Raw genomic sequence first — 22,348 nt, forward strand, 5'->3', positions numbered from 1 at the left:
GGCTCGCTCAAGGGCCAAGTGTCGGCGCTCTCTGTGTTTTTTTCAAACGCGAATAGCCAGACTTCCGCAGGTCCGCACGTTCCTGCAGGGGGTTTGCCACATGGTCCCACCGTACAAACGTCCGTTGGAACCTTGGGATCTTAACAGGGTCCTGACGGCTCTTCAAAAGCCGCCTTTTGAGCCGTTGCGGGATGTCTCTCTCTCCCTTCTTTCTCAGAAGGTGGCCTTCCTGGTTGCAGTCACATCACTTCGGAGAGTGTCTGAGCTTGCAGCGCTGTCATGCAAATCTCCTTTCCTGGTTTTCCACCAGGATAAGGTGGTTCTGCGTCCTGTCCCGGAATTCCTCCCTAAGGTGGTATCCCCTTTTCATCTAAATCAGGATATCTCCTTGCCTTCCTTTTGCCCTAATCCAATTCACCAGTGTGAGAAGGATTTGCACTCTTTGGATCTAGTGAGAGCACTCCGGATCTACGTGTCTCGCACGGCGCCCCTGCACCGTTCAGACGCGCTCTTTGTCCTTGTCGCTGGCCAGCGTAAGGGTTCTCAGGCCTCCAAGTCCACCTTGGCTAGGTGGATCAAGGAACCGATTCTCGAGGCCTACCATACTTCTGGGCTTCCGCCCCCTTCAGGGTTGAAGGCCCATTCTACCAGAGCCGTAGGTGCGTCCTGGGCATTGCGGCACCGGGGCGACGGCTCAGCAGGTGTCAGGTGGCTACGTGGTCTAGCCTGCACACTTTCACGAAGCACTATCAAGTGCATACCTATGCCTCGGTAGACGCCAGTCTAGGTAGGCGAGTCCTCCAGGCGGCGGTTGCACACCTGTAAGAGGGGGCAGTTTCCGGCTCTTTCTATTGGGGTATTGGTTTACCCACCCAGGGACTGCTCTTGGACGTCCCAATTGTCTGGGTCTCCCAATGGAGCGACAAAGAAAAGGGGAATTTTGTTTACTTACCGTAAATTCCTTTTCTTCTAGCTCCTATTGGGAGACTCAGCATCCGCCCCTGTGCCCTTCGGGCTAGTTGTTCTTTTGTGTACACATGTTGTTGATGTTGAATTTTTCTTTTGGTTCATGGTCTTCAGTTCTCCGAACATCCTTCGGATTGAATTTGTTCTAGACCATTTATAAATTTCTCCTTCCTGCTCTTGCACCAAACTGAGGAGCCCGTGGTCCACGGGAGGGTGTAGAGGCAGAGGGGAGGGTTTACACTTTTTAAAGTGTAATACTTTGTGTGGCCTCCGGAGGCAGAAGCTATACACCCAATTGTCTGGGTCTCCCAATAGGAGCTAGAAGAAAAGGAATTTACGGTAAGTAAACAAAATTCCCCTTTTCCTGGCGTCCATCGACATCAGAGATGCCTATCTGCATGTGCCAGTTGCAGTTTCACACCAGCGTTGGCTACGTTTTGCAATCGGAGAAGATCATTTCCAATTCGTGGCTCTTCCTTTCGGGTTGGCCACAGCTCCTCTGGTATTCACCAAGGTCATGGCAGCAGTGATTGCGGTCCTGCACCTACAGGGGTTGGCAGTGATTCCTTACCTGGACGACCTTCTAGTCAAGGCGTCATCCAGCGTGGACTGTCAGCGGAGTGTTTCGCTCACTCTCGCCACTCTAGCCCAGTTCGGGTGGCTTGTCAATCTTCCCAAATCCACTCTGTCTCCGACCCAGAGTCTCACATACCTAGGGATGCAGTTCGAGTCTTTGCCAGCACTTGTGAAGTTGCAATTAGTCAAGCAGCAGTCCCTCCAACTGGCGGTGCGCTCTCTGCTGAGGCCCCGCCGTTATTCCCTCAGGCGCCTGATGCAGGTGCTGGGTCAAATGGTGGCGTCAATGGAGGCGGTTCCCTTTGCCCAGTTCCATCTGCGTCCCCTGCAGCTGGACATTCTCCGCTGTTGGGACAAGCGGCCTTCCTCCTTACACAGGTTAGTGGCTCTGTCGCCACAGACCAGGAGTTCTCTTCAGTAGTAGCTTCGGCCCCTCTCTCTGTCCCAGGGGCGCTCCTTCCTGGCCCCGTCCTGGGTGATTCTCACCACGATGCCAGCCTATCCGGCTGGGGAGCGGTACATCTCCACCACAGAGCACAGGGCACTTGGACACCGTCCGAGTCAGCCCTTTCAATCAATGTGCTGGAAACCAGAGCTGTGCTTCTAGCTCTCCTAGCCTTTCACCACCTGTTGGCGGGCAGGCACATTCGAGTCCAGTCAGACAACGCGACAGCGGTTGCCTACATCAATCACCAAGGCGGGACACGCAGCCACCTGGCAATGTTGGAGGTCAATGGGCGGAGGACTCCAAGTCCACCATATCCGCAGTCCACATCCCAGGCGTAGAAAACTGGGAGGCAGATTATCTCAGCCGTCAATCCTTGGACGGTGGCGAGTGGTCCCTGCAACCGGCAGTGTTTCAGTCAATCTGCCGCAAGTGGGGCACTCCGGACGTGGACCTAATGGCATCCCGTCACAACAACAAGGTTCCGGTTTACGTGGCTCGCTCCCACGATCCTCAGGCCTTCGCCGCGGACGCTCTGGTTCGACTGGTCCCAGTTTCGTCTGTCCTACGTGTTTCCCCCTCTAGCTCTCTTGCCCAGAGTCCTGCGCAAGATCAGAATGGAGGGCCGTCGAGTCATCCTCATTGCACCGGACTGGCCCAGGCGAGCTTGGTACCCAGACCTGCTCCATCTGTCCGTAGAGGTGCCGTGGCATCTCCCGGACCGTCCAGACCTTCTCTCGCAAGGTCCGTTTTTCCACCTGAGTTCTGCGGCTCTCAAATTGACGGCGTGGCTCTTGAATCCTGGATCTTGACGGCTTCTGGTATTCCTCCTGAAGTCATCTCCACTATGACTCGGGCCCGTAAGTCTTCCTCCGCCAAGATCTATCACAGGACTTGTAAAATGTTCCTGTCCTGGTGTCGCTCTTCCGGCCATCCTCCTTGGCCATTCTCCTTGCCGACCCTTCTGTCCTTTCTACAGTCCGGTCTGCAGCTAGGACTGTCCCTCAACTCTCTCAAGGGACAAGTCTCAGCTCTGTCATTGCTGTTCCAGCGGCGTCTCGCTCGGCTGGCTCAGGTCCGCACCTTCATGCAGGGCGCGTCTCACATCATTCCGCCTTACCGGCGGCCCTTAGATCCCTGGGACCTTAATTTGGTTCTCACGGTTTTGCAGAAACCCCCCTTTGAGCCCCTTAGGGAGGTTTCTTTGTTTCGTCTTTCACAGAAAGTGGCCTTTCTGGTGGCCATAACTTCCCTCAGGAGAGTCTGTGATTTGGCTGCGCTCTCTTCGGAGTCACCTTTTTTTGGTTTTTCATCAAGACAAGGTGGTTCTCCGTCCGACTCCGGACTTTCTTCCTAAGGTGGTCTCTCCTTTCCACCTTAACCAGGACATTACCCTACCTTCCTTTTGTCCGGCTCCTGTTCATCGCTTTGAAAAAGCGTTGCATACTCTGGATCTGGTGCGTGCTCTCCGGATCTATGTGTCTCGCACCGCTGCTCTTAGGCGGTGCACTTCTCTTTTTGTGCTAACCACAGGCCGGCGCAAGGGCCTCTCTGCTTCTAAGCCGACCTTAGCCCGTTGGATTAGGTCGACCATTTCGGACGCCTACCAGTGTACTCAGGTGCCTCCACCGCCGGGGATCAAGGCACACTCGACCAGAGCTGTCGGTGCCTCTTGGGCTTTCAGGCACCAGGCTACGGCTCAACAAGTCTGTCAGGCTGCCACTTGGACTAGCCTGCATACCTTCTCGAAGCACTACCAAGTGCATGCTCATGCTTCGGCAGATGCGAGCTTGGGCAGACGCATCCTTCAGGCGGCTGTCGCCCATTTGTGAAGTTAGGTTCTGCCTACTTCTTAGTTTTTCTGTTTATTTCCCACCCATGGACTGCTTTGAGACGTCCCATGGTCTGGGTCTCCCATAGGAACGATAAAGAAAAAGAGAATTTCTTTGTCGCTCCATTGGGAGACCCAGACAATTGGGTGTATAGCTTCTGCCTCCGGAGGCCACACAAAGTATTACACTTAAAAGTGTAAAGCCCCTCCCCTTCTGCCTATACACCCTCCCGTGCATCACGGGCTCCTCAGTTCTAATGCTTTGTGCGAAGGAGGCACACATGCACGCATAGCTCCACTGTTTAGTCAGCAGCAGCTGCTGACTATGTCGGATGGAAGAAAAGAGGGCCCATACTAAAGGGCCCCCAGCATGCTCCCTTCTCACCCCACTCTTGTCGGCGGTGTTGTTAAGGTTGAGGTACCCATTGCGGGTACGGAGGCTGGAGCCCACATGCTGTTTTCCTTCCCCATCCCCCTTAGGGCTCTGGGTGAAGTGGGATCCTAATCGGTCTCCAGGCACTGAGACCGTGCTCCATCCACAGCCCCTGGGGATTCTGCTGGACAAGGAGCCGAGTATCGTCAGGGACAAGGCCCTGCTACTTTGAGGTACTCTGTGTCCCCGTGGGGACCGCGCACAGACACACTGCAGCACTGCTGGGTGTGTTAGTGCACCGGGGACGGCGGCGCTGACCGCCCTTGTGCCATTACACACTGCAGCGTAGCTGGGTGTGTTAGTTTATTGGGGACTGCCGCGCTGACCGCCGCTGCCATTTTTACACTGCGGCGCGGCTGGGACTGTTAGTGCGCCGGGGACTTCCGCGCCGACCGCGCTTATACGCCGGCCGCGCTTATCACTTTAGTCCCCGGCTTTTGCGGCCTAGTCTCACTGTTTCCCGCCCACAGGCCTGCCAGTCAGGGGAAGGGCGTGACGCTGCACAAGACATCAGCGCTGAGAGCTGGAGCATGCTTTGCATACTCCACCCCTCTCACTGAGCACAGTGGGGACGCCGGATTCCCGCACTTTCTGGGGCACGCCCACGGCTCCCTCCTCTCCACAGGACGCCGGCAGCCATTCCTGTCAGCTTTTCTGTTGCTGGAGAGGGGAGACAAGCTCGGGGGGTCCCAGACAGGGATTCTGGTGATCACATAAGCAGCACCTGAGGTGCTGACCCCACTAGTGCCGAAGTGTACATATATATTTATATGCTTGTATGCTATACATTGCACTGTACGGTCGCACTATTGATTTTTGGCTACATACCCTCCTGGATTGCTCAGAGGAGATAACACCATGTTGTCCCCGAAAAGCAAGGGTGCCAAAGCACAGGTTTACTATGCTGCCTGTACCGCATGTACGACTATACTACCGGCAGGTTCCACAGACCCTCATTGTGTGCAATGCACGGCCCCTGTAGCACTTACTAAGCCGGAGCCTCTGCTAATGGTGGCCCAGGGAGACCACCTGTTAACACTGTCCAGGTGACGGGGACGGAGTTGGCAGTTTTTGCTGATAGACTTTCTGAGACTATGGCTGGGATGCTCGAAACCTTGCAGTCCAGACCGGTATCTCAGACCATGGGCACTGTTGAATCTTGCACCCTGGTCCCCCCCGTTGGACCGACAATGTGCTCCCGGGGTGTCTCATAGGTCCCAGGGTGAAGGCTCTGACACGGACCGCAGTCCCAGACCTCCTAAGCGAGCTCGCTGGGAGCTTCCCTGGACATCATCACATTGTTCAGGGTCTCAGCAACTCTCTGTATGATGAAGCGGAGGTAGCTGATCAGGATTCTGATCCTGAGGCCGCTCTCAACCTAGATACACCTGATGGTGACGCCATAGTGAATGATCTTATAGCGTCCATTAATCAAATGTTGGATATTTCTCCATCAGCCCCAACGGCTGAGGAGTCAGCTTTTCAGCAGGAGAGTTTCCGTTTCAGGTACCCCAAGCGTACATTGAGTACGTTTCTGGACCACTCTGACTTCAGGGAGGCAGTCCAGAAACACCGAGCTTGTCCATAAGCGTTTTTCCAAGCGCCTTAAGGATACACGTTACCCTTCCCCTCTGACGTTGTCAGGGGCTGGGCTCAGTGTCCCAAGGTGGATCCCCCAATCTCCAGACTGGCGGCTAGATCCATAGTTGCAGTGGAAGATGGGGCTTCACTCAAAGATGCCACTGTCAGACAGATGGAGCTCCGGTTGAAATCCATCTATGAAGCTATCGGCGCGTCTTTTGCTTCAGCATTCGCAGCCGTATGGGCACTCCAAGCGATCTCAGCGGGTCAAGCGCAAATTGACGCAGTCACACGTACGTCTGCGCCGCAAGTGGCGTCTTTAACCTCTCAGACGTCGGCATTTGCGTCCTACGCCATTAATGCTGTCCTGGACTCTGCGAGCCGGACGGCGGTTGCGTCCGCCACTTCGGTGGCAATACGCAGGGCCTTGTGGCTGCGGGAATGGAAGGCAGATTCTGCTTCCAAAAAGTGCTTGACCAGTTTGCCATTTTCTGGCGACCGCTTGGTTTGGTGAGCGATTGGATGACATCATCAAACAATCCAAGGGAAAGGACACATCCTTACCCCAGGCTAAACCGAACATACCCCAACAGAGGAGGGGACAGTCGAGGTTTCGGTCCTTTCGGGGCGCGGGCAGGTCCCAATTCTCCTCGTCCAAAAGACCTCAGAACCGCTACCAAGGCGGCTTCCTCATGACTTTCGGCCTCCTCACGCCGCATCCTCGGTCGGTGGCAGGCTCTCCCGCTTTTGCGACTCCTGGCTGCCACAGGTAAACGACCGTTGGGTGAGAAACATTCTGTCTCACGGTTACAGGATAGAGTTCAGCTCTCGTCCTCCGATTAGATTCTTCAAAACATCCCCGCCTCCCGAGCGAGCCGATGCTCTCATGCAGGCGGCGGGCACTCTAAAGGCAGAAGGAGTGGTGGTTCCGGTTCCTTTTCAGCAACCGGGTCACGGTTTTTACTCCAACTTGTTTGTGGTTCCAAAGAAGGACGAGCCTTTCCGTCCGGTCCTGGACCTAAAACTGCTCAACAAACATGTAAAAAACAGGCGGTTCCGGATGGAATTCCTCCGCTCCGTCATCGCCTCAATGTCCCAAGGGGATTTCCTGGCATCGATCGATATCAAAGATGCTTATCTCCACGTGCAGATTGCACCAGAGCATCAGCGCTTCCTGCGTTTCGCCATAGGGGACGAACACCTTCAGTTCGTGGCACTGCCTTTTGGCCTGGCGACAGCCCCACGGGTTTTCACCAAGGTCATGGCAACGGTAGTAGCGGTCCTCCACTCTCAGGGACACTCGGTGATCCCTTACTTAGACGATCTGTTTGTCAAGGCACCCTCTCAGGAGGCATGCCAACACAGCCTCAACGCTACTCTGGAGACTCTCCAGTGTTTCGGGTGGATCATCAATTTTCCAAAGTCAAATCTGACACCGGCCCAATCGCTGACATATCTTGGCATGGAGTTTCATACCCTCTCAGCGATGGTGATGCTTCAGCTGAACAAACAGCGGTCACTGCAGACAGGGTTGCAATCTCTCCTTCAAGGTCAGTCACACACCCTGAAGCGCCGCATGCACTTCCTGGGGAAGATGGTGGCAGCAATGGAGGCAGTCCCTTTCGCGCAGTTTCACCTGCGTCCTCTTCAATAGGACATCCTACGCAAATGGGACAGGAAGTCGACGTCCCTCGACAGGAACGTCTCCCTCTCTCAGGCAGCCAAAGATTCCCTTCGGTGGTGGCTTCTTCCCACTTCATTGTCGAAGGGGAAATCCTTCCTACTCCCATCCTGGGCGGGGGTCACGACGGACGCGAGTCTGTCAGAGTGGGGAGCAGTTTGTCTCCACCACAGGGCTCAGGGTACGTGGACTCAGCAAGAGTCCTCCCTTCAGATCAATGTTCTGGAGATCAGGGCAGTGTATCTTGCCCTAAAAGCTTTCCAGCAGTGGCTGGAAGGCAAGCAAGATCCGAATTCATTCGGACAACTCCACAGCGGTGGCTTACATCAACCACCAAGGCGGAACACGCAATCGGCAAGCCTTCCAGGAAGTCCGGCGGATTTTGATGTGGGTGGAAGCCACGGCCTCCACCATATCCGCAGTCCACATCCCGGGTCTTTCTCAGTCGCCAGGGCATGGACGCAGGGGAATGGTCCTTTCACCCGGACGTGTTTCAGGAGATCTGTTGCTGCTGGGGGGAGGCCGGACGTCGACCTAATGGCGTCCCGGCACAACAACAAGGTCCCGGCATTCTTGGCACGGTCTCACGAGCACAGAACTCTGGCGGCAGTCGCCTTAGTTCAGGATTGGTCGCAGTTTTAACTTCCTTATGTGTTCCCACCTCTGGCACTGTTGCCCAGAGTGTTACGCAAGATCAGGTCAGATGCCACCGCGCCATTCTCGTCGCTCCAGAATGGCCGAGGAGGTCGTGGTACCCGGATCTGTGGCATCTCACGGTGGGCCAACCGTGGGCACTACCAGACCGACCAGACTTACTGTCCCAAGGGCCGTTTTTTCCATCTGAATTCTGCGGCCCTCAACCTGACTGTGTGGCCATTGAGTCCTGGATCCTAGCGTCCTCAGGGTTATCTCAAGAGGCCATTGCCACTATGAGACAGGCCAGGAAACCAACGTCTGCCAAGATCTACCACAGGGCGTGGAAGTTATTCTTGTATTGGTGCTCTGCTCAGGGAGTTTCTCCCTGGCCATTTGCCTTGCCCTCTTTTCTTTCCTTCCTTCAATCCGGATTGGAAAAAGGTTTGTCGCTCGGCTCCCTTAAGGGACAAGTCTCAGCGCTCTCTGTGTTCTTTCAGAAGCGCCTAGCCAGGCTTCCTCAGGTACGCACGTTCCTGCAGGGGGTTTGCCACATAGTCCCTCCTTACAGGCGGCCGTTAGAACCGCGGGATCTAATCAGGGTTCTGATGGCCCTTCAGAAGCCACCTTTCGAACCTTTGAAGGATATCTCTCTTTCTCGCCTTTCGCAGAAAGTGGTCTTCCTAGTTGCGGTCACATCACTTCGGAGAGTGTCTGAGCTAGCAGCGCTATCATGCAAGGCTCCTTTCCTGGTGGTTCACCAGGACAAGGTGGTACTGCGCCCGGTTCAGGAATTTTTTTCCGAAGGTGGTATCCACCTTTCATCTCAATCGGGATATCTCCTTACCTTCTTTTTGTCCTCATCCAGTTCATCAATGTGAAAGGGATTTGCATTTGTTAGATCTGGTGAGAGCTCTCAGAATCTACATTTCCCGTACGGCGCCCCTGCGCCGCTCGGATGCACTCTTTGTCCTTGTCGCTGGGCAGCGTAAGGGATCACAGGCTTCCAAATCCACCCTGGCTCGGTGGATCAAAGAAACAATTCTCGAAGCCTACCGTTCTTCTGGTCTTCCGGTTCCCTCAGGGCTGAAGGCCCATTCTACCAGAGCCGTGGGTGCGTCCTGGGCTTTGCGGCACCAGGATACGGCTCAGCAGGTGTGCCAGGCGGCTACCTGGTCGAGCCTGCACACTTTCACCAAACACTATCAGGTGCATACCTATGCTTCGGCGGATGCCAGCCTAGGTAGACGAGTCCTTCAGGCGGCGGTTGCCCACCTGTAGGAAAGGGCCGTTTTATGGCTCTATTACGAGGTATTATTTTACCCACCCAGGGACTGCTTTTGGACGTCCCAATTGTCTGGGTCTCCCAATGGAGCGACAAAGAAGAAGGGAATTTTGTTTACTTACCGTAAATTCCTTTTCTTCTAGCTCCAATTGGGAGACCCAGCACCCGCCCTGTTCCCTTCGGGCTGTTGTTTTTTCGTGTACACATGTTGTTCATGTTGAATGGTTTCAGTTCTCCGATAATTCTTCGGATTGAATTTACTTTAACCAGTTTATTAGCTTTCCTCCTTCTTGCTGTTGCACTAAAACTGAGGAGCCCGTGATGCACGGGAGGGTGTATAGGCAGAAGGGGAGGGGCTTTACACTTTTAAGTGTAATACTTTGTGTGGCCTCCGGAGGCAGAAGCTATACACCCAATTGTCTGGGTCTCCCAATTGGAGCTAGAAGAAAAGGAATTTACGGTAAGTAAACAAAATTCCCTTCTTTGTTTACTTACCGTAAATTTTTTCTTATAGTTCCGTATTGGGAGACCCAGCTCCCTCCCTGTTGCCTGTTGGCAATTTCTTGTTCCGCGTGTTTTTCACCGGCTGTTGTCGTTAACAGAGTCTCCGGTTGTTCCGGCTTTTGCTCTGTTTTACTTGTGGGTGGCTATTCTCCTTCAGCTTTTGCACTAAACTGGCGAAGTCTGCTCACCAGGGGGTGTATAAGCTCAGAGGGAGGAGCTACACTTTTAAGTGTAGTACTTTGTGTGTCCTCCAGCGGTAGAAGCTAAACACCCATGGTCTTGGTTTCCCAATACGGAACTATAAGAAAAAGAATTTACGGTAAGTAAACAAAATTCTCTTTTTTTTTTTTTTTTTTTAGATGGCACCTTCCCTTTAGTCTTTCATCACTTCAGCATTTGTGTGCCAAAACTGACGTATAAAGGGATTGGGCAACCCCTCCTTAAATGCCCTTGTCCCTGTATAAAATGGGAAGGAAAATTAATATATATTTTCCCTCCCGAACTGTTCCTGGAATGGTTTTTGTTCGGGAGAGTATTATAAGGTTGTTTTTTTTTTTTTGGTTTTTTTTTTGTTTTTGTTTTTTTATTTTTATTTTACATAAGGGACTACAGAGTTTGATGCATATGTTCAATTGAGTAGTAACTTTACTTTTATTTTACATGGAGACTTGTAGTAATCCGAACAGTATTAAGTAACATGGCTGAAGTAATAATGGTTTGTAGAGCTTTTCACATCTTTTGTCCCTTTTCTTAATAGGTTGGTACTGTTGTGGACAACCCCCTAGATTTCTATCATTCCCGAATTCCCAAGAAGGATCGGAAGAGGACAATGGTGGAAGAACTTCTTGCAGATTCCGAGTTTAGGAGGTATTTATTTATTTTCTTGCCAGAAGAAGCGTTCATGTATTTGTGCTTATATCTCTATATCGGAAACGTATGTGTTCAATCTGTGCTGCTGTGAAAAATGATCCGTGAAAAAGAAGTCAAGGACACAGCTGAAGAAACTGCATTTTATTCAATGCGTTTTCAAGCTATCCAACTTTTGCAGGAGAAAACACAATACCTGGTGATGTGGATTGTCCTAAAGAAGCTGGATAGCTTTAAAAGGCGCTGAATAAACCATGTTCTTCACCTGTGTTTTGGACTTCTTTTACATGGATCATATCTCGCACCAGCACAGATATTGCACACTTTTTTCAGGTATAATTCTTCATCTCCACGTGTGTCTGCAGCCACTGATTGTTCACTCCCATACAGTGTTGTGTATCATGTAACCCTATTAGTTGAGCACACCACTGTCCATTTTACCCTGGTTTTAACCAGTTAAGACCCTACTGCGCTTTTGCTCCCCCATTGTCTTTACATCTCTATATGTTACATTATAATGCTCTTGACTAAAATACTCCTTTCACGGTGTATAAAATGACGGAACAGGGGCCCCTAGGCTGGCCCTCAGACTCCAGATCCTATGCTGTCCCTTATCTCAGAGGTAGGATTGATGGTAGCCAGGTCCGAGACCCCCAGCGTTACCTTGTCTTTTGTCCGAGCCATGATTTTACTCCCCCTCTCCTCCACCCTTGAGGCGGGCCGGACACACGGTAACAAAACCCCCCACAGACAAGGGAGAAGGCAAACTCATACACACTGTACTCAAACACAAAGTAGAGACAATATGCGTACTGGGTAACAGGGGAACGTCCACACCACTCGAAATCACAACCCAGATCACCATAAACAGGATCACCACTAAGACCGGAATCGCTGGAGCTTATGCTGAAGCTATTATCGGCGCAAACTTGAAGAAATTCATACCTTCAATAGGAAAGAGGCAGCTGTACATAGCAATTGGCAACCTGAGCTACTAGTTCCTGCTCACCAGTCTGCAGGAAGTAACTCCTGCAGGGCTGAAGAAAAGTGAACCTGAATCAGCCAACTCCCAGCTCTGGCTGAACAATTCTGAAGCCTCAGCTTGTTTCTCAGACTATGTATTGTGAGTCTAACGCCGCTGTTCCACCAAGTGCATGCAGAGCGAACGTCGCATGGCAACTGCTTTTAAGGATGGATCACATAAATCACAGGATCTTTATTATATGCAACAGTATTTGTGTGATTCATTGGTTAACATTGCTGGCAATAACAGAAGACCTTGCATTGTCACATTGGCCGTATGTGCAGCCTTGACTGAAAGGAGAGAAACACAAACTTTGGTAGGGAAACAGGTAGTATATATCTGTAAAAAGGGTTAAAAGGACAAACCAAAATGCCACTGTGTTGTAAAATGTTCATATTTTATCCACTTTGGTTATGATAGAGCCTTTTGTTGACCATTATGCCGTTCATGCTGATTTTGATGGGGAGATGGGGCTAGAGCCAGACTTTCCTGATTCATGAAGAAAGAAACCTAAACCTCTTGATGAATACCTCTGCCATCGCCTCGTCACAAGTCCTGCTCCATTCCCTGCTGTAATTTGACAAGCAGCTTTGCTGTGCCTTGCTAACATTAAGGGTACGTGCCCGCTATCAGTGTTTGCAGCAATTTGGATGCAGCGTGTTTTCGCTGTGTTCAAAATTCTACGTTGTACAGTACAAGCGCAGTGAATGGGATTTCTAGAAATCCCGTGCCCACTGTGCATGTACTGCCCACAGCAAACACTGACCTGCGGTGCGGCTTTTCGAGCCACAGCAAGTCGGTTGTTTGCTGCGAAGTGTCAAGCGTCCTCTGTAGGGAGACCGCAGCGCCCCAAACCCTGATTGTGGGCACAAGCAGCTGCGGTCTCCTGCGAAGGAGAATCATGGCCCCGCAGGTCAGGACCTTCCGCGTCCAGGACACAGCAGGTCCTGATCGTGTGCACATACCCTATCAAACTTGGGAAAAAATAAAAGGTTGAGAATGCTAAAAGTTGTAAAACTTAAGTGTAGTCTCGTACAGTCTCCAGTTCTGCTAAAACGATGCGACTTTTCAAAGCTGGTTACAGCAGATCACTGCCATAAAGGCTTTGGTAAATCTCATTCTATGGTCTTATTCACACGTCACTATTTGGTCAGTATTTCTTTATCGTTCCTTTGGGAGACCCAGACCTTAGGTGTTTAGCTTCTGCCTCCGGAGGACACACAAAGTACTACACTTAAAAGTGTAGCTCCTCCCTCTGAGCTTATACACCCCCTGGTGAGCCAGTCCCAGCTAGTTTATCGCTTTGTGTTCAGGAGGCATACATCCACACATGCATTCTCATATGATTTTTTGTTTTTTTGGAAAGTGCGGGTCCACGTCTGGACTCCCGGCATGTCCCTTCTCACCCCACTGTGTCGGTGGTGTTGTAAGGTTGATTTCCAAGGCTGGAGCCTTACATGCCGTGCTCCTTCACCATCCCTCCTGGGCTCTGGATTGAAGTGGGAGCCAGCGCGGTCTCCATACCTGGCAGGAGACCGGTCTCCGTCCACAGCCCCTTCAGGACTCTGCTGGACTGGAGCACTCATCCCCAGGGACCTGGCCCTGCGTCTCAGCAGCTAAGTACCTGAGACGTTCATATGTTGGGGGTCCCTGTCCTTTATTGTATGGGGAGAGTGTGTTTGCTGTACTTGTTTTTGGCATTTCCGGCGGGTTCTCTGGCTTTCGCCCGAGAACCGCGCCGATGGTGCCTGCGCGTCGGCCTCGCTGCTCAAATTTAGGCCCCGGCTTCGCCGGAGGCCTAGTTTCTGTTTCCTGCCCTCGCATGTCACTCATGCAGAGGGACAGGCACGGCTCCTCCCGGCGGCCGTCCTGCACAGGGGAAGGACACTCCCCACTGCTTGTGCGTGACTCCTCCCCTGCAGGTCTCTATGGCCCTCCAGATCACAGGGACGCCCCCTGTCCCGCCCCCTCTCTTCGCTCCGGCGGCCATTTTCTTGCACAGGGTTCACTCTGCGCTGGGCTGTTCTGCACTCTGCATCCCTGCTGAGGTGCTGTGCATTGGGGGTCCGGGCTTCGGGATCTGGAGGGCACACAACACCGCTTCCAGTGGTCTGGTAAGCCACAGCCGGTCTCTCGTTGTGGACCTCTGTATATACTCCCTGGGGTTCATTCTCTTGTAGAAGTTGTCCCCACTCCAGCAGCATGTCTTACACGAGGAGCAAGGCTCCAAAGATTTATACTGTATGCGCTGCATGTAAGCTCCTGCTGCCTGAACCGAGCACCTATCCACATTGTGATGTCTGCTCTAACTTGGAGGTGCCACAGCCTGGAGTCTCACCCCCAGTGGTCTCTCAGGCTGCTTCTGCACCTGTGGCTGAACCCCCAGCCTGGGTAGAGTCCTTCTCTAGGTCTATCTCACAGTCATTTGCTGAGTCCATGGGACTTCTGTCCAGGACTTTGATGAATATGCATCAGCCCCCTTCACAGGGCGCCTCTAATGCTCTTGCTAAGGGTCCTTTAGGATCTCTATCATCTGATCTCCGTCCACTGGAGCTCATAGAGGATTCATCATCAGGGCACAGACCCCGTCCTCCTAAGAGGCGCCGCAGGGTTTCCCCTCCCTCCTCATCCCGCGGTTCTGATTCAAGAGCTGACTCGCAAGATGAGGAGGATGCCTTTACAGGGGGCTCGGAGGCTAACTCCATGTGCCCCATTGACCTTTCCGAGGGTGACTCAGAACTTAGTGACTTGATTGCTTCCATTAATTCTGTACTGGATCTCAAACTGCCAGTATCAGAGGAGCAACCCTCTCTGGCAGAAAAGCACCAGTTTACCTCGCCTAAGAGAGTAAAGAGTGTGTTCTTTAACCACTCCAGTTTTCAGACCGCTGTGTCAAACCCAGGGCCTGTCCTGACAAACGCTTCCCAAAGCGTGGTTCTGATGATCGTTTTCCCTTTCCACCTGAGGTGGTCAAGGAGTGGGCTCACTCCCCAAAGGTAGACCTCCGGTGTCTAGGCTCTCAGCCCGGACCGTTGTGTCAGTGGCTGATGGCACTTCCCTTAGGGATGCCACTGACCGTCAGATTGACCTTCTGGCCAAATCAGTGTATGAAGCGGCGGGGGCCGCGTTTTCCCCAACTTTTGCAGCAGTGTGGGCTCTCAAAACCATCTCTGCTTCTCTAGAGGAGATGCATTCCCTCACCAGGGAATCTATGCCTGAGATGGTTGCCTTAACTTCTCAAGCTTCAGCTTTTTCATCTTATGCCATGTCTGCCATGCTAGAGGCTTCTCACCGCACTGCGGTGGCTTCGGCTAATTCCCTCGTTATCCGCAGGATCTTGTGGCTTCGAGAGTGGAAGGCAGATGCTTCTTCAAAGAAGTACCTTGCTGGGCTCCCTTTTGCTGGTTCCCGGCTGTTCGGTGAACAGCTGGATGAAATTATTAAAGAAGCTACTGGCGGTAAGAGTACTTCCATGCCACAAACCAAGACCAGGAAACCCGCCCAGGGTAGGAATCAATCAAGGTTTCGCTCCTTTCGTTCCTCCAACTGGTCGTCCTCTAAGCCCTCCGCCTCGTCCGCTAAGTCAGCTAAGGACCAGAAATCCAACTGGCGCCCCAAAGCGCGTCCACAGAAGACCGCAGGAGGTCCTGCCACTAAGGCAGCCTCCTCGTGACTCTCGGCCCGCTCCAGCAACGTCCTTAGTCGGTGGCAGGCTCTCCCACTTTTTGGCGACGCTTGGTTTCAACATGTCTCCGATCAGTGGGTGAGAGATATCATCTCACGGCTACAGGATAGAATTCTCTTCCAGCCCGCCAAACAGATTTTTTTCTCTCAACTCCCCCCTGCTCCAAGGCCGCCGCCTTCTCACAGGCCGTGGCAGCCTTGCGGGCAAACGGAGTAATTGTCCCATTCCCGCCTGGGAACGGTTCAGAGGTTTTTACTCAAACCTCTTCCTAGTTCCCAAAAAGGACGGTACCTTCTGGCCCATCCTGGATCTCAAGCTTCTCAACAAGCATGTTCGGGTGCGGCACTTTCGCATGGAGTCTCTGCGATCAGTCATTGCCTCAATGACCCAAGGGGATTTCCTGGCGTCCATCGACATCAAAGATGCCTATCTGCATGTGCCAATCGCAGTTTCACACCAGCGTTGGCTACGCTTTGCAATAGGAGAAGATCATTTCCAATTCGTGGCTCTCCCCTTCGGGTTAGCCACGGCCCCGCGGGTATTCACCAAGTTCATGGCCGCAGTGATTGCGGTTCTGCACCTCCAGGGGTTGGCAGTGCTCCCTTACCTGGACGACCTTCTAGTCAAGGCTCCGTCCAGCGCAGACTGTCAGCGGAGTGTTTCGCTCACTCTCGCCACTCTAGCCCAATTCGGGTGGCTTGTCAATCTTCCCAAATCCACTCTGTCTCCGACCCAGAGTATCACGTACCTAGGCATGCAGTTCGAGACTTTGCCGGCACTTGTGAAGTTGCCCTTAAACAAACAGCTGTCACTCCAGTTGGCGGTGCACTCTCTCCTGAGGCCCCGCCGTTATACCCTCAGGCGTCTGATGCAGGTGCTGGGTCTAATGGTGGCGTCCATGGAGGTTGTTCCCTTTGCCCAGTTCCATCTGCGCCCCCTGCAGCTGGACATTCTCCGCTGTTGGGACAAGCGGCCTTCCTCCTTACACAAGTTAGTGGCTCTGTCGCCACGGACCAGGAGCTCTCTTCAGTGGTGGCTTCGGCCCCTCTCCCTGTCCCAAGGGCGCTCCTTCCTGGCCCCGTCCTGGGTGATTCTCACCACGGATGCCAGTCTATCCGGCTGGGGAGCGGTATGTCTCTAACACAGAGCACAGGGCACTTGGACTCTGTCCGAGTCAGCCCTTTCAATCAATGTGCTGGAAACCAGAGCCGTGCTTCTAGCTCTCCTAGCATTTCGCCACCTGCTGGCGGGCAGGCACATTCGAGTCCAGTCAGACAACGCGACAGCAGTTGCCTACATCAACCATCAAGGCGGGACACGCAGCCGCCTGGCGATGATGGAGGTACAACGCATTCTTCAATGGGCGGAAGACTCCAGGTCCACCATATCCGCAGTCCACATCCCAGGCGTGGACAACTCGGAGGCAGATTAGCTCAGCCGTCAAAGCGTGGACGGTGGCGAGTGGTCCCTGCACCCGGCAGTATTTCAGTCGATCTACCGCAAATGGGGCACTCCGGACGTGGACCTAATGGCATCCCGTCACAACAACAAAGTTCCTGTTTACGTGGCTCGCTCCCACGAACCTCAGGATCGTGCTTTCCGGATCTATGTGTCTCGCACCGCTGCGCTTAGGCGGTGCACCTCTTTTTTTTGTGCTAACTACAGGTCGGCGCAAGGGCCTCCCTGTTTCTAAGCCGACCTTAGCCCGTTGGATTAGATCGACCATTTCGGACGCCTACCAGAGTACACAGGCGCCTCCCCTGCCGGGGATCAAAGCACGCTCGACCAGAGCTGTCGGTGCCTCTTGGGCTTTTAGGCACCAGGCTACGGCTCAACAAGTCTGTCAGGCTGCCACTTGGACTAGCCTGCATACCTTCTCAAAGCACTACCAAGTGCATGCTAATGTTTCGGCAGATGCGAGCTTGGGCAGACGCATCCTTCAGGCGGCGGTCGCCCATTTGTGAAGTTAGATTCTGCCTACTTCTTAGTTTTTCTGTTTATTTCCCACCCAGGGACTGCTTTGGAACGTCCCAAGGTCTAGGTCTGCCAAAGGAACGATAAAGAAAGAGAATTTTGTTTACTTACCGTAAATTCTTTTTCTTATAGTTCCGTCTTGGGAGACCCAGCACCCTCCCTGTTGCCTGTTGGCAATTTCCTTGTTCCGCTTGTTTTCACCGGCTGTTGTCATGGGACAGAGTCTCCGGTTGTTCCGGCGCTTGCTCTGTTCTACTTGTGGGTGGCTATTCTCCTTCAGCTTTTGCACTAAACTGGCTGGGACTGGCTCACCAGGGGGTGTATAAGCTCAGAGGGAGGAGCTACACTTTTAGGTGTAGTACTTTGTGTGTCCTCCGGAGGCAGAAGCTAAACACCCAAGGTCTGGGTCTCCCAAGACTGAACTATAAGAAAAAGAATTTACGGTAAGTAAACAAAATTCTCTTTTTTGCAACAGTGTTTGTATGGCAAAATGAGGAGTGGAACCATACAGAGAAAATACGTCATTGAAAGATTGACACCGGTCTGGTTTTAGGAGACAATCCTGGTTTAGGCATAAAAATACTGATGTATGGACAAAGCCTGAGTCTGAAAGACGTTTTGTGGTGTGTGATTCTGTATATGTAATATGTATTTTTTATTATTCAGGAACTAAACTACTCTTGAGGGTGTAAATTATTATTTATTTATTATATGATTAATAAAAAAGCTGATCTGGCCTGGTTGTCTGCCAATGTATTTAACAATTTCTTTTTTTTTTTTTCTTCTAGAAATAATAAAAAGAAGTACATGGAGATCATGGCAGAAAAGGCCGCCCGCGCAGAAGGCAAAAAGTTTCGCAAGAAGAAAAAGTTCCGGACATAATTTCCTTCCTTCTTTCTGTCCGGGTCACGCATTGCCCTGTCATGGACGGCTAGTTGTGTATATACCGCACTTGTAACTAAACCAAAAGACTGCGAGAAGAAATCTCTACTTTACACCCATTGTGAAAAAGTTATATTGGACCTAATTTTTGTTAGGTTTGCTATAAATATGAGAAAACCCTATTTTTATATAACAGATCAAATAAGTAAAATTTAAATCTAGCAATTGACTAAGAATCCGTTCCATGTCCCTCAACTTCAATAAACCACTCCTTTTCAGTGTGGTTATAGAAAAAATGCCTGGGTTTTAGTCTTCACAATAATTGAGACCTATATAAACATTTTCCCTTTCGCTCATGACAGCACCACCTGAGAGAGAGGTTGTGCTGTCATGGGCTCCTGAAAATCCCATTACCAGTAAGTAATTAAGATTTTTTTAATAATGAGGGTCTGTGAGCTGAGACCCTGTGATCTTGAAATAATCTTCGCACAGAGTTGTCAGAAATATAAGCAGAATTATGTGAATCCTGGAGTCTTACAAGACGCTGGATCAGAATTATATTAAGAAAATAGACCGGAGGATCCTGCCCTGATCAGACGCGTGCACAGGAAGGATACAGTCGCATTCAGGCGCTCACTGTTGCTCGGCTTATTTGTCCAGAATCCATGACTGCACCCTTACATTGTCGTGGTGCCGTCATGGGTTCAGAAAAAACACATTACCGGTAAGTAATTAAGTATCTTTCCAGCACCCTGGACGGCACCACGACAATGTTAGGGTGCCGTTATGGATGCTGGACAAATAAGCCGAGCAACAGCGAGCGCCTGAATGCGACTGTATCCTGCCTGTGCGCATTGGTTCAGAAAAAACACCTTACCAGTAACTACATATTTTTCCAGCACCCATGACTGCACCACGACAATGTAAGGGTGCCGTCATGGGTTCAGTAAAAACACATTATCGGTAAGTAATTACGTATCTTTCCAGCACCCTGGACGGCACCACGACAATGTAAGGGTGCCGTCATGGATGCTGGACAAATAAGCCGAGCAACAGCGAGCGCCTGAATGCGACTGTGTCCTTCCTGTGCTCATGGGTTCAGACCCAATGTAAGGGTGCATGAGTTCAGTAAAAACACATTACCGGTAAGTAATTACGTATTTTTGTTTGTTTGTTGTTTTTTTAAGATATACATCCCCAGGCACAGAGGCCACATAACCAAGTGGGATGATTGTTATTGGACTCTAGTAACTAAATATTTCTAATTTTAAAGAACAGTCCACTAAAGTCACCTGCAAAAATTGTAGCCTTGTATCATGTATATTTCTTAAGGGGCTGATTAGATTGGCATCTAAAAATAAGGCTTTTGATTCCGTGTTTATTGTGGCTTTGAGATATGGATGAAGGCCCCCTGTGAGGCAAACCGCACGACGCTTCATATATTTCTATAAGGCTGTGACGTTCGGGCGACACCGCAGCCTGTCCGTTAACTAAGATGCAAGAGCTGATCGGCTCTCCATCAGAGTTGTGGTGCACATGGATAAAGTCCAAAATCAAGAAAAAAAAAATCCCAGCACTCACTTGTTGCAGTAAATTGAAGGCTTTATTGCAGCATAATCACCTGGACGTTTCAGCCCTCCCAAGGCTTGCAACAGCTGGAACATCCAAGTGCTTATGCTGCAATAAAGCCTTCAATTTACTGCAACATGTCAGTGCTGGATCAGACCGATGTGGACAGACATGCGAATGAGCCCCATTTGACATCTTGAGGAGGAGAGACATTGTCAGGGAAGATCTAGGGTCACACCACCGTATAAATCAGACAAGTGCTATCTGATAGTATTTATCATAGAGACCAATGTTATTCAATGGGGCAGTGCTGATGACCGATTTTTCTCTTTTCTTTTAGGCATAAGACACACTGCATGAAAATCGGATGTGCCAGCACCCACGAGTGATTATTTTCTCAGCCCTAATCAGACCGAGAAAATAGTCGCAGCATGCTGCAGTTGTGCAATGCGATCCTTGTTTCTATCGCACCCATTCAAGTGTATGGGGCGAGAGAAAAATTGCACTGCACTCGCAATACACTAGTGTACTGCGAGTGCAGAGTGAGAATGGCAATAGCCGGCTACGGAGGAGAGAGGGAGATAAATCCCTCGCCTTTGCAGCGCCGGACCTCCCCTCCTCAGTGCCGGCCCGCTCTCCGCAGCTCTGGTCTGATCGCAGGATGGTACCTCAGTTGTAGTGACACTTGCATGATACTCTGCTCCTGCTGTGCTGCCAGCGTGAGCAGAGTGTCCTGTGAGGATCGCAGTAGTGCCCCGTTTGGCCCCGGCCTTACTGACAGAATCTGTCAGTGAACAAAATCACAGCAATTTAGATGCCACTCGCCCATTCATCATCGTCATTTAAATAATGTGCTCGATTCTTGTAGAATCTTTGGCCATCTGACGCAGTCTTAGTGTGATCAATGGGTTTCTGAGCACTGCTTTAAGACATGGTGAACAGTACGGGACAACGGGTTTGTGACGTGTCAACAATTTGTGGCTTCTGATCCTATGGGATAAGTATACAGTGGAGATCTATGAGCACGGTACTTGATTAGATGGTTGGGCTCCCCCATGTTTGCCTGTATTGGTCTGTGCACCTTCCATGCTGTCATATCTCTTATTAAGTCACATCACGAGTATATTTATGTAATAAATTGTACAATTGTCATCCAAAATAAATAAAAAAAATCCTATTCCAGAGTTGTCCTTGTCTATCAAGATTATCAAGCAGCTTTTCTCGACTCCTGAATGGCCGCTCTGCCATTATTATTAGTTACAGAGTATTAGAATGTATCTGTATGGTGTCATGCATAATGTGTCTTGTTAAGAGCTTGTAATGGACAAGGTGGATGGAGAAAAATTTCCAAAAGCACTAATTTCGAGAAAACTTTGATTGCTGGGACTTTTGATGTGAATTCTATTTGTAAGCCATTGTGGCTTGTTTAAAGGAGAATATGTAGGTAAAATTATACAACCACTTTAGGTATATAGAAAGCCCTTGTGTGATATGCTTGGTAACTAACCACTGAGGCATAAGGCTGTTTTAAGGGGAATCTATCACGAGGTTTTTCTTCGGCGCTCTATTGGGAGACCCAGACGATTGGGTGTATAGCACTGCCTCCGGAGGCCACACAAAGCAATTACACTTAAAAGTGTAAGGCCCCTCCCCTTCTGGCTATACACCCCCAGTGGGATCACTGGCTCACCAGTTTTCGGCTTTGTGCGAAGGAGGTCAGACATCCACGCATAGCTCCACTGTTTAGTCAGCAGTAGCTGCTGACTATATCGGATGGAAGAAAAGAGGGCCCATATGGGGCCCCCAGCATGCTCCCTTCTCACCCCACCGGTGGTTTGTAAGGTTGAGGTACCTATTGCTGGTACGGCGGCTGGAGCCCACATGCTGTTTTCCTTCCCCATCCCCCTGAGGGGCTCTGAGGAAGTGGGATCTTACCGGCCCCAAAGCCCTGAGGCCGGGCTCCATCCACAGACCCATTGAACCTGCTGGATGTGGAGCGGGAGTGCCGTTCAGGGACATGGCCCTGCACCATTCAGGTACTCTGTGTCCCCGTACACACAGGCACAGCACACTCCAGACTTGCTGGGTGTGCTAGTGCGCCGGGGACAGTAAAGGGTTACAGTCACTGCAGCCTAGCTGAGTGACTTTATTTATTGGGAACTACCGCGCCGGACGCTCCGTGAGCGGCGGCGCGGCTGGGACTTGTAGTGCGCCGGGGACTTAGCGCCGACCGCGCTTTTACGGCGGCGGCGCTCATAAATCCAGTCCCCGGATTTTGCGGCCTAACTCAGCTTCGTTCCCGCCCCCACCCTGTCAATCAGGGTAGGGGAGAGACGCTGTACACTCAGCAGCGCCGAGGGCTGGAGCCTTATTTACATGCTCCAGCCCTCTCACTAGACACTGTGGGACGCC

At 51.3% G+C, this 22,348-nt stretch overlaps 1 protein-coding gene across 1 annotated transcript in view; it reads left to right on the forward strand.

Annotated features, from left to right (window-relative positions):
- DNTTIP2 (deoxynucleotidyltransferase terminal interacting protein 2) overlaps positions 1–21,114 on the forward strand; it is a 79,551-nt gene extending 58,437 nt beyond the window's left edge. Inside the window, exons 6-7 of the mRNA XM_075348711.1 lie at positions 10,693–10,802; positions 18,274–21,114. Coding sequence (XP_075204826.1) covers positions 10,693–10,802; positions 18,274–18,367 — 204 coding nt within the window. The 3' untranslated portion in view covers positions 18,368–21,114. The remainder of the gene's footprint in view (positions 1–10,692; positions 10,803–18,273) is intronic.
- Positions 21,115–22,348: the final 1,234 nt, after the last annotated feature.

Source organism: Anomaloglossus baeobatrachus, chromosome 5, assembly GCF_048569485.1.
Source record: "Anomaloglossus baeobatrachus isolate aAnoBae1 chromosome 5, aAnoBae1.hap1, whole genome shotgun sequence".
In the NCBI taxonomy this organism is placed as follows: Eukaryota; Metazoa; Chordata; class Amphibia; order Anura; family Aromobatidae; genus Anomaloglossus; species Anomaloglossus baeobatrachus.